At 38.1% G+C, this 13,175-nt stretch overlaps 1 protein-coding gene and 1 long non-coding RNA gene across 2 annotated transcripts in view; both read right to left on the bottom strand.

Moving 5' to 3' along the window:
• The window catches only part of LOC149499796 (uncharacterized), a 588,308-nt gene that overhangs the window by 29,579 nt on the left and 545,554 nt on the right, over positions 1–13,175 (bottom strand). The gene's annotated exons all lie outside the window — the stretch shown is intronic.
• Non2 (upstream activation factor subunit spp27 homolog Non2) lies at positions 1,036–11,929 on the bottom strand. The gene is made up of 4 exons (XM_089738770.1): positions 11,687–11,929; positions 6,402–6,667; positions 4,442–4,504; positions 1,036–3,109 (listed from the first exon to the last, which is right to left on the bottom strand). The coding sequence occupies exons 1-4, from the start codon at positions 11,727–11,729 to the stop codon at positions 2,837–2,839; spliced, it is 645 nt and encodes a 214-aa protein (XP_089594896.1). The 5' UTR covers positions 11,730–11,929; the 3' UTR covers positions 1,036–2,836.

Here is a 13,175-nt window from a genome sequence, read left to right on the forward strand (position 1 = left end):
GCCACCCACCTTGAGATATAAGTTCTAAGGTTTCAAGTATAGTTACAACGGCTGCCCCACCCTTCGAACCGAAACGCATTACTGCTTCACGGCAGAAATAGGCAGGGTGGTGGTACCTACCCGCGTGGACTCACAAGAGGTCCTACTACTAGTTTTTTTTTTTTCCTACCTATGCTGATAGCCTTGAGAAGCTATTTCAGCTTCACCCTAACGTGTGTAGGTGAGCTCACGGGGCTCAAACCGGAGTGTTTCTAACACTGACCTTAGCAAGAGTAGTGATTCGCAGAATCTACGACCGGATCGGAAACGCGACCCACTGAGAAGATCCGGCGAGAAACTCAGTGGGCTGTGTCTATGGGTTAATTCGCTCGTCGAGCCCTTCGTCGCAAGCCACGGGTTCGACGAGGATGGTGATCGGTGCTTGTGGTGCCTAAAAGCACCGTTAATGGATGGGGAGGATCCGTAATGACGTGTTTTGGGCGACGTCGACTGTTTACCATTCGGTCTACAGGATCGGGTATGTAGTTTCCAGCGGCCACGACAAGAGGGTTCTCATGTCGTGCCGCCTTCTCGAAATGGCGCAATGATGCCACCTTTAGATACTTACTGACAGAGTCGAGCTCCAGGTCATCGTGGAGATCCACGTTCCTCAGGAACCATGGTGCTCCGACGGCTATCCTGCAGAATCGGGATTGAATAACCTGAAGGGGCTTCAAGTTGGTGCGGGCCGCGTGAGCGAACACTACGCTTGCATACGTCATGACGGGGCTACTACTAGTAATAAATGCGTGCATCAGCAAAACTCTTAAACCAAAATTACTTAAATATTACACTACACTAGAACTTTAAGATTTACGTGTGGTTTATCACCTCCATGGATATTTCTGCTACCAATTGTTTGGAAGGTTGCACAGCTTATTATCAGACTTTGAGACTGAGACCTCATGTCTCAAGGTGAGCTGCAGCATTCATGATGCGGTTGACCATTAAATGCTAGATAGAGCTGCACACTTTGAATCAATAAAACAATGTATATTATTGTCTGACAATACTTTATTTATGCACATCAATCAATTATATCGAAATACAAATTACAACACAGTCCTAAAGACGCCATCTTGGGTCATTGGCGCCATAAAAATATTGTTTTCGCTGGCACTCTTGTACGTCAGTGTACGAAAGAGACAAAATACTAGTACAGTCACGACGTTAAGTTTTTTAGACAATATTTATCAAATAAAAATATCTTTAGTCTAAAGCTTATTTAGTAAAAAAACTCAATAAACAGGCTCTCTGTGCGTTGTTTTCGTTTGAAAGTTAGAGAGTGACTAGCTTATCTTATTGAGCGTTTTGACTGAAATAAGCACGCTGCAGATAACCCTACTTAAACATACACTTATCCCCTAAAAGTCTTACAAATCTAAGGCCGTTTTACACGAATCAGCCCATTTCTCTGTGTTCTTAAAATACACGATCGGAATGAGAGCAGCCTAATACAAATGGCCTTCTTTCTTATTCCACGGTAACAGTTTTAAATGTTCCACTCGTGATAAAAATGTATGCGAAATCAGTACAAACTGATGAATATAAGGTAATATTGATTGAGAAAAAAAGGTAATGCCTTAATGAAATTTTGTTTCTGAAATAAATGAATGCAAACAGAACGCGACGGAAAGTCGCAAACGTCGACGGCGCGAAAGGGACAGAGCATCAAATGAATTAAATTGATTTAATGAGGATGCTCTCGACAAACTAATGCAACTAATCTGTACGACAGAGACGACGCTATACAAAACCGAATCGGCGGTCCCTTTCTAAGCATCGACGTGTGTAGTTGCGAGCTGCTTATGAAGGACAAACAGCGACCCTGTCTTCCATCGCAATGCGATAATTACTAAATAAACTAAACTTTAATTACGCAGAGCTACTAATTCACGATTTGATATTGGCTTCCACCAAAAAGTCTGCCTTGCAGAGGCCAAATAGGGAACGCTCATAAAATCCAAACAAATTAAACAAGGCTAATCAATATGACAAGTGTCTACAAAATTTGTGCGATTTTGAAATTTTCAAAGAACATGATATCACCAATACACATGTTGCCCAAATTTTCTGCCGAGTGAAAATACAACAGTGAATAAGAAATGCAATAGCCCAACTCACGGGCAAAGTGAAGTCGCTGACTTTTAGGCCCGACTGTACGCCCCTACCCTAAGACCCGTCAAACAGAGAAGATAATATTTGTTTCAGAAACAATAATACGATCATTAAGAAAAACAAAAAAAAAACAATTATTAAATTTTTACTTAATTCCTAATTAGCTCCGGAGACACGATATGCTGTTACATTATATCACCTCAAGATTTGCTTTTAATTTTAATGATTAATGCAAAACAATTATAAGTCAAAAATGATGTACATCAGAAACAAAGTTTACGAAGAAAATATTACATCACACCTTTAGAATTATAAAGACCCAACTCAAAAAATGTGTTGTGTTGGAAAACATCGATTAAAGTTCTCAAACCGAAAAAACGTAGAGGAAGGGGACGGAGTGAAAGAGACCGATATATAGCTTTGTCGTTTTATAAGCTTATATTTCATATCGTCATATTATTATGATTACTAAAAGTCGCTGAAAAGTCGTGTCGTTCAAGATCATTTTTTGAATTAAAGTCGAAATCCAAATATTTCAAAATGAGTCTCTATAATTTTAAAGGTGCGACATTCCAAAAAAAACCGTTCCGATAAATAGATACCTCTGAGTAATATGTTAGCAAAATGTTCAAAGAAAAAACCTCATCATACAATCATTCAGTAAAAGCGTATGTATAGTTCAGTCCAAGAAATGGGTTTTTAAATATTTCATCATTCCAAAAGCCCTAAATCTTTGTATGCCTATGACCTTGTGCATGTCCTTGTCGCAGATCACAAAGCGCTTATTGTTCGGATCATAAAGGTTACGTTCCTTGATCAGGGCCCACATTCGTTTGACTACCTCGTGCCGGGGCATCTCCTCAGCGCCCATGAGCTCGGACAGAGCGGGCGATAGTTTGTAGGCGCGGGTGTAGCCACTGCCCTTACCTGTACCGCCCGATTTCTTTTTCTCCTGCAATATGTTTGTGGATGATCAAGGCTTGTGGTTAGAGCTTTCATAAAAAAAAATTATTTTTACTGGTGGCCCTGAGGACTTTCCAGTTTCACCAGGACAAGTGGGCGAGCAAAGGCTCAGCTCAAAGGGTGGGATTTGCTAACAACTACCCGAGCGCCTCCGAAGGAGACCTAACAACTCAAGAGTAGCTGCTTCGCGAATGAATCTACTACCGGATCGGAATCGCGACCCGCTGAGAAGATCCGGCGAGAAACTCAGCGGGCTGATGCATGGGTTAGGTTGCACGGCAACCTCTTTGTCGAGTTCGACGAGTAGTTACCGGGGTCCCTAAGCCTGCTCCTAGTGTTAGAGCTGAAGGCGTCTAATGCAAAGGTTATTGGATCTGATGGATCCGTAAGGACGTGTCTAGGGCGTTGACGGTGACTGGCTTCTGCGTGATCAGGATTCGGGGAGTAGTCAGCAGCGGCAACGATAAGGCGATTATCATGACGCTCATAGACATCTACAACGTAAATGCCGCCACCCACCTTGACATGAGTTGTAAGGTCTCACTTTTTTTAACATTACAAAGGCTGCCCCGCTCTTCAAACCGAAACGCATTACTGCTTCACGGCAGAAATAGGCAGGATGGTGGTACCTACCCGTGCGGACTCACAAGACGTCTTACCACCAGTACGGCCCTTCGGATGAGCTGTGGTAAATGCATGCGGGCATCAGCTAGGCCAGCAACCAAACGGCTCAAGTCCCTTTTCAATTTTTATTTATTAAAGTCTGCGTAATTTTTTTTGTTTAGAACTTCAATAAATTACTGCTTCTCGGCTAAAATAGGCAGGTTCGTGGTACCTACCCGTGCGGGCTCATAAGACGTCCTACCATCAGCAATTATGCAAACTATATTTTTTATTGCACGATAGTTTGAAGTCGTCGTGGCCTAATGTTCATGATTGACTTCCACGGTGAAGGAATAATAAGATCGTGTAATAAAAATCAAACCCGCAAAATTATAATTTACGTAATTACTGGTGGTAGGACTCTTGAGTCCGCACGGGTAGGTACCACCATGTTTCGGTTTGTAGGCCGTTGTAACTATACTGAGACCTTAGAAATTACATCTCAAGGTGGGTGGCGCATTTACGTCATAGATGTCCATGGGCTCCAGTAATCACATAACACCAGGTGGGCTATGAGCTCGTCTACGAATGTAAGCAATAAAAATAAAAAACATAGAGGACTCGGTAGAACTTGAACCAGAAGGGCTGTAAGTTCTGATGTAATGGTACAGCACCTTGATTTCTTAGAGCAAAAATATGAAATATCTGATCAACGCACCTTTTTGGGTTTCGCTGTCCCTTTCTTCTTCTTCTCTTCTACTTTCCTCTTCTTACGGGTCGGCTGCGAGATTTAAAGACTTTCAGCAAATAAATTCCTTAATTTATATATCGAGGAGTGAAAGGGTAGAGAAGATTGCACAAAGTGGGAATGAGTTGCTCGCTCCGGGCATTTCAATATTGCAATAATCGTTACATTATAATACTCATTGTAAAAATGAATATTTAAATAAAAATCTAATATCTAATCTATCTAATCTAAACGGCCGTCTAGTGTAGTGGTAAGTGATATGGTCACTACACAAGGGGGTCGCGCGTTCGAATCCCGCCAAGGGAAGATATTTGTATGATCAATATAAATGTCTTTTCCAGGGTAATGGACGTCTATTAAATATATGTATGTGTATAATAAAAATCTTACATATATATCCATTATCTGGTACCTGTAACACAAGTTCTTTACGAACTTATCACGGGACCAGTTAACGTGGCGTGATTGTTAGTAAATATTTATTTATTTATTATTTATTTAATATTAAAAAAAAAAGACATGCCGACTGAGTCTCTTGCCAGTTCTTCTCAGGACGGAGGCTAGTTCTTGTGAATTGGCGGTAGTTCTTTTTGACGTTCAACAAGTATGTACTTTCATTTATGCTGAAGATTTTTTTTTTTTTTTTTTTTATTTGTATTTGGTTAAAGCGTCATTTCACTTAACACGCGACACTTATCTTTGTAATTATTTAAGGGTCCGTTTTATTTTATAGTATTAGTATAGACAATTCGATGTCATTAATTGAACTTCAATGAAGTTTACGTCATTAAAATACCTCAAGAAGTTTTTTTGTTCTGATATTTTTTTCCCAAATTTTAAACTTTACATGGTTCTCCTATAAAGTTGCAGAAATGTAGCCTAAACCAAAATAGAATTTCGCCCCTCGATATAATATGTTATAGCCGTGGACAAATAAAAGCGGACCAAGGACATCATTAAAAAATTACACTTTCAAAACATAAAAAAAATTACATGTATACCAAACAAAAAAAAATTAAAAATTATATACTGAGACCTTAGAACTTATATCTCAAGGTGGGTGGCACATTTACGTTGTAGATGTCTATGGGCTCCAGTAACTACTTAACACCAGGTGGGCTGTGGGCTCATCCACCCATCTAAGCAATAAATTAAAAAATCTGCATTATTATTCTAATCATAATATAGAAAATTACTGATATTATTATATAGGGTAACGTGTCTTCCAAATTAATCTTACGACTTGAAGTACCTAGGTAAATACTGCAGTCTATGAGTGAATTAGTGAGATAATATAGACTCTATACGAATCTGACCAATACAAGCCAAGCGTCTTAATAACGTTTGAATTGAGCATAAAATTAAATTTGATCTATGGTGTTACAAGTGGTATGAAGGCGATTTAGTTTTACCTGAGCGAGTTCCGAAGACCTTTGGGTTCCTAAGAGATCACGTGAAGGATATAACCTGCGTTATTCGAATGCGTTTGAGACTCCAACCTCATGTCTCAAGAGGGGACCTCAAGCATTTGTTTTCTAATGTATGGACTTCGGTAGCCGCTTATAACTTAACGGGCATCAAAGCATCATTGTATCTATTGACATAAAAGGCTGGATGTCGTCAGGATCCGCGGTGTCACGCCATCAAAAAGTATGACTTGACCATTACCATATATTTACTGGTGGTAGGACCTCTTGTGAGTCCGCGCGGGTAGATACCTCCACTCTGCCTATTTCTGCCGTGAAGTAGTAATGCGTTTCGGTTTGAAGGGCGGGGCAGCCGTTGTAACTATACTTGAGACTTTAGAACTTATATCTCAAGGTGGGTGGCGCATTTACGTTGTAGATGTCCATGGGCTCCAGTAACCACTTAACACTAGGTGGGCTGTGAGCTCGTCCACCCACCTAAGCAATAAATAAAAAAAGAATACCTTTCCCCAGTTATCGTCGTCGCTGTCATCAGCCGATTTCTCCTCTTCCTCTGGCTCCTTTTCGTCTTCTTCCTCTTCGGTGTCCCTCTTCTTTTCGTCCATAACCAGTTCGTCCTCGTCGTCAGACTCCATGCTGTTCACGTACGCCATGACCATATCGTCGATCTGCTTCTTCCTGCTGTACAGATCCACTCCTAAATTCTCTTCGAGTTTCTTGATGACCTTCTTCGTTGATGTGTTCGATAGTTCCGCATTCTTCAGAATTTCTGGAGATCAAGTGTTCAAATTTCATTCATAAACTGTTCTGGACTAGATCGGGTTGAGTGATCGGCCTATATAGACTTCACAGAATGTCGGAACCAAACTTGTGACAAGAGGCCTTTTTTATTTATTGCTTAAAGCTTCAATGGTAAAAATGGACGAGCTCACAGCCCACCTGACGTTAAGTGGTTACTGGAGCCCATAGACATCTACAACGTAAATGCGCCACCCACCTTGAGATATAAGTTATATAAGTTCTAAGGTCTCAGTCTAGTTACAACGGCTGCCCGACTCTTCAAACCGAAACGCATTACTGCTTCACGGCAGAAATGGGCGGGGTGGTGGTACCTACCCGTGCGGATTCACAAGAGGTCCTACCACCAGACAAAAGGGCTTGCTTGTGTTAGGGCTAGCTTGCCTTTCGAATTGGAACTCATGAGTACTGCCAACAGCGAGAACATACAGGATGGTAACAACTGTATGTGCGTAAAATCTTAAGGAAAACTTGGATTTGGGAACAGTAGCTTAAAAAATTGAATTAGGGCATAGGAAGTCGGTAGAGAGAATATGGGTTATACTGAAGAGAACGGGTCGAGAATTTGGTAGCATTGTAGGGGAATGATACCCCACCCCGCTTAGCTAGTCAGTCAGTGGTTGACGTGGAGCGATCCACCGCGGTCGCCGACGCGAATAAACATGTAAATATAAGTAATGTTTTATTGCCCACTCCGATGAGGTTTATGGAGGACAACACGCAACACATAACCAACACACACGCCTCTCCCTTCATCTCCCTAAAACCTCACAGAATCATTTTGTGCCAGGAAGTGTATTGTCGAACTCTAGGTTAATCGGAAGACCCTGTCGGTAAATTTGGAATTTTCTCAAGAGCGGCAAATCAACATGTCCTTTGCGTCCCGTGTAGTGACTCTACCATATCTATTCCCTCTAGAAAGGAGTGTATGGAAGTCCGCAGGTATAGTTAATAAGTACCCATATACGCTCCCGTAAAGCATCATTAGGCATCGTGAGTTCTTTTACTACAATACGGTTGATGGCATGAAGACAGAACATACTATTATCTCCATGAGTATTAATATTGGCAAAGAAACTTGTCTTTGTTGAAAGTATTTATTTCGGTTTTGGGGAATCGCGATAAAATTAACCCATTATGCATATTATCGTGACGTATCACTACATCGTATAAAACAAAGTCGCTTTCTCTGTCCCTATATCTGTCTGTCCCTATGTATGCTTAAATATTTAAAACTACGCAACGGATTTTGTTTCGGTGTTTTTTAATGGATAGAGTGATTGAAGAGGAAGGTTTATATGTATAATAACATCCATTAAATGGTGGAGAAATCAATAATAAATTACAGTTTCACAGTGCATATCGAATATGGTTGTTGTCTATCATTTATGTATGAAGCAGTTATTGTCGCTTAGTCACGTTTGCCTTTCAAGCGTCGATATGTGCAAAAACGTAACACTTCAATCATTTACATTTTATAACAAGACTTATATACAGACTAGTTCAGTCAGACCAACAGAAGCAAATGAAAACTACAGAGGAATGTTACATGAAATACTATTATAAACACAAAGCAATCAACAGTAAGAATAAATTTTTAAGATCAAATAAACTATATATTTTTTGAGATATAGGGTAAAACACCCAGTAGTCAGCCTTTTAGTGGGATTCTTAACTTGATTCACCTGTATTTTTAAAAATAAAAGACTTTAAACGAAAAAAAATTTTTTTACAGAAAGTTTGTTTATTATTTTTACTAAAGAGATACAATTTTTTTTTTAATTTTGTTAGAGTTATATAAAAAATCAATATTAAACAAAATATGGCACTTTTTACCGGTAGTCAGCCTCATTTCTCCACAAGTCAGCCATGTCTTACCCAATAGTCAGCCTTTTACTTATTATTGCACGTTGGACATACAAATTCTTTATTATAGACATTTTCATAGTCTTCACTTGCAAATATAGTACATTTTAAATACCACGCAAGACAATTGTCACAACCAATATTTTTTAAGTCGTTTATATCTGTGTCATTAGTCAATTCCTCTTCACATGAATCGCATCTTATTCTGTTTACTGTGCATGTCGTACTTTTCTTCTTACTTATACTTTTTTGGACATCAAAAACTTTTGAGCTTTCCTTTTTTGTAATTCTTCTTCCTTCTTTTGTCTTTCTTCTTCAGTCTTTTTTTAGCTTTCATTCTTTTCTGCTTTTTAATCAATATTTCGTTCTTTTTCTGTTCATGAACATGCTTCGACGCAGTTTATATCTTTTTGCGTATTAAATTCAGATGCTCCTGTTTCCTGGACTTCATGACTTTCTTGCAAGACTTCAAAGTCTGTTATGAATTTGAAGTCATTTAAGGGTACTTCACTTTCGGTTAAATTAATGAAATTATTGTCCAATGTGCAATTCCCTTCAATTGGCAAACTAACATGAAGAATTTCAACTGATTCTGACGCTATTTTTAGAATCAATAGAACTTGAGGTATCGATTTGTACGGCCTGCCTAATTGAATTTACTGTAGAATTTAGGCTTTCAGTACCGACCATATTCTTTGCTCTGTTTAAAACATCGATAGCGATTTTGATTCTCTTAACTCCGGATTTCGTTTAAGAAACGAGTTCCATTTCTTCCCTGGCCTATTATTTACAAATGGGTTAGGTCTGTTTTCTTGGGAAGTAATATTATGGACGGTATAAAGGATCATCACATTTAAAGGGAAGCCACATTCTGCCAAAGCAATGCACCAGTCTTTCAAGGCAGTTTCTTCGTCTTTGGTAAGTACTAAGTCTGATCCCATTTTACGAGGTGCATCTGGGACTCTTAAATGCAGGCGATCTTGTAGAGTCCCTCGTGGTACGCTAAAAACTCGACTAGCTTCTCTAATCTTCATCCCGTTTCTGATCGCGGCCATAGCCTATGACAACTGCTCTTCTTTGTACTGGTGTATTGGTCGTTTCGACATTATGAAACTCTAGAATATAAGATTTTAACTTGATCCTTATTAAAATGCATTAAAGTTCAATATTACACAATAGAACTAACGGCCGACTATAGGAGTTAATAGTCCATTAGTCAGCCCTCAGCATATATTTTACTTTTATACACGGCTGACTACTGGTAAAATAATATTTTGGTCATCTAAGAGTTATATTCAATCCAAAGTAAATAACAAGGACTATTATCTGTGTTAATTTCGACGAATTCTAAGAAAATCGTAAAAAACCAGTAGTCAGCCCCTTGCTGCTGACTTCTGGATCAACCTTAACAAATCGTAACCCAGAAGTCGGCCCCCTAAATTGAAACGAAATAAACATATAGAATGCCTCTAATGCTCAATGTTATCGTAGAAAAAACATTATACAACAACATAACATAAAAATCTACCAGCAATTACAACAAATTCATAGAAAAACTTACCAAAACCTCGAACACGTTTCCTTACGAAAAAAATAGCAAAAGTGACACATCCTGTCCTTTCGTTGGCAGCAGTGGAAATGAACGAGTACAGAGGATCAACCTGTCACGCTATCGGTTCTTAGATGTGCACAGTAACCAACAAGAGAACATAGATTTGATTAAACGTTATTTCAATGGTGTAAGTCCATTTCAACACTATTTATACCAAAATAAAACCTATAAAGGCTGAGTACTGGTGCGGGGCTGACTTCTGGGGGTTTTACCCTATGACTGTTTTATGATTGCATTCAAAAGAAATTTGGGCAATTCGTATGTTAGACAAACTTTACTTTTCGGTCAGCAACAAATATCTTCTACCTATCTGCAGATAAATGTTTGTAAATCACAAAAATGGATTCAAATATATATATGAGATCTTTGAAATATATTTTAACAGGTGCCATATAAGTGTTTTTTTTATGTCAACGTAATATTCAACATTTGATTGTATCAATTAAAAGTTTTCAGATTTTTTTAGTTTTCTTCCTCTGTCAAATTTAGTATCTGTGACAAATTTTTACTTGATACTAGTTGTTTTGAAGAGAAAATCTCAAATTACAGAAAGACCAACAGAACGAACAACAAATTGATCCTGTAATGTTTTGATGTTTCCTTCTGAAAACTAAAACACCAAAAAAACTACTTATATCTCTAAATGCATCCACAGGATTATAATTCCAAGCATCAGAATTAAAATGAAATTCTCTCTCACTGGGTACCACGTTTTTTTTTTATTGCCCTTATACGCATATGAGCATACAGCCCACCTGATGGTAAGTGGTTACCGTCGCCCATGGACTTCAGCAACGTCAGGAGCAAAGCCAAGCCGCTGCCTACCGTTAAGTAAGTAAGGACCAGGTTACAGTTGAGATTTGGGACATCCTGCATACGGTCCACCTGATGGTGAGTGGTTACCGTCGCCCAAGGACGTCAGTAATGTTAGGGGCAGAGTCAAGCTGCTGCCTACCGTAAATATGTAAAACGCCAACAACTGGACAATTAACTTAAACACAAATCATTAAAAAACTGCGTGCAACGGAACGGAAATGGCAGGCAGCATGTATTTAATTTTCTAATATTGCGACCGCAATATCTTTTATTACTTGATAAATAAACATTGTATACACAACATTTTAAATAATAATAATTTTACTATATAATGCGCGCCAATTTAGAACTTTAATACGCATTAAAATACCGCTACAATTTCGGTTCATGTGTGAAATGCTTGGTCAAGGATGACATCAAATAAAAATAAACCATCAATGCAGGGACATAACCAAAAAGAAAGGTAATATCGCAAAGTGTTATAATGGTCCGCATCAACATTTGAAGCAACTTTTTCCCTTGAAATTTTACTTAAAATGCCTTAAAATCAGAACTATTGCTTATTATGGATATCCGTGACTTCTGGTATTTCTGACATCAGCCATTTTTTAAGGCACGCTTTCGTTACTTTCGAGTTATCACGTTTTTCTTCATTACAAAGTGATATTATTTAATTATAAAAAAAACATTACTTACTTTCGATCTCCGTTTTAAGCTTTTCATCACTTATATCACTCATTTTTCTTTGATAATTTTATTTCAGAAAATGTCAGTCAATTCTAATCAGACGAGCAATAATAAACCTACGCGCTAGGTGCTAAAAGGAGACATTACGAATTTAGCTGTAAGCCGATTCGTTCGGAATCACTCGTTTACGGATAACGAGGAGACAACCAATCGGCATCAACTTTGTGTTTGACGATATGTTTATTTATCAACAGACTATGAAAGTGTTGCCGAATGTAGACCTTTTTTTCTCGTATATGAACCGATGAAATGCATCTTGGTGGCTTCTTCTTAATATTTTTTTCAATATGCCAGTTATAGTTCTTTGCGATGCCCTTGTTGCCTGTGTTGATTTTATAAAAAGCTTTGGTGATTATATAATTATGTATACATACATGTTCTTTGACTAGCTGTGCCCGCGACTCCTTTCGCGTGGCATAGCGACTTTGGGCAGCAGTTTTAGGACATAGCTTTTGGTTTAAAAACACCGTCATTTGGATATTTAGAAAAATCTAATTTAAAGTAATGCTTCTCTATACACGACATTAGACGTACAGCCATCGGGGACCAAAGCATACAGGTTGCTAGGATTGCTAAGATACGATAGTGACGAGCTACATAGCCGTGTGACCGAGGTGACTGTGTGAAAAGCAGTTAACACTTAGATCTACACCCACTAATTGTAGCATCTGACCTTGGGCTTTATTTATTATAATCACGAAATATAGGCTCACTGGAAACGCGAATTTTCTCACCTATTTTCACATTCACAGATGTAAAGATCAATTATGCTCCCATTATTTTACATTCAAACGAACACCTTCGCTCCTGGTATTCTTGCTAAAAAGTCACCTCATGCATAAAACACTCAATGTACATAACCAAAGTTTATAACACGAAAGAAATGATAAAATAGTGTCAATTTCATAATATTTACAATTACATTTCTTACAAGCCCATCCTAAATTTTGTACAATGAGCCCTGTTCATGTCCTATCTCGTAAAAAATATTGTTTTTATGAGAAAACTTAAGATTTGGGGCTTTGACAAACATTATTGCCAGACTAATCTGAGCTTAGTGCTTCTGTAGGGTATTTTGTATTTAGTGACGATGTGTCTTGGTTGAATGCTATGGTGAACCTATGATAGACGTCTGTAAATTGATTATAATTATCAGTGGAATATATGAGTGACGCAATCATAACAAATTTACAACATAGCTAATCTTTTAGTTATCTCTGAAGATGGCAAAACGAAAAAAATACAATTGTCATTATGTATTGTATTATGGTTTCAATTTTGTTATAAATTCGTTTCTAAAGCTTGATTTAGAAACTTGACTTGACTTTAGAGACTTGTCATTATCATTAATTGGTTGCTCACAGTGATATTTTTTTTTATAAAATTATTAAATAATTTTACACATACTTGCATTACTCCTCGGTTAGAAAATCTTATA

Source organism: Bombyx mandarina, chromosome 26, assembly GCF_030267445.1.
Source record: "Bombyx mandarina strain Sakado chromosome 26, ASM3026744v2".
Taxonomy (NCBI): Eukaryota; Metazoa; Arthropoda; class Insecta; order Lepidoptera; family Bombycidae; genus Bombyx; species Bombyx mandarina.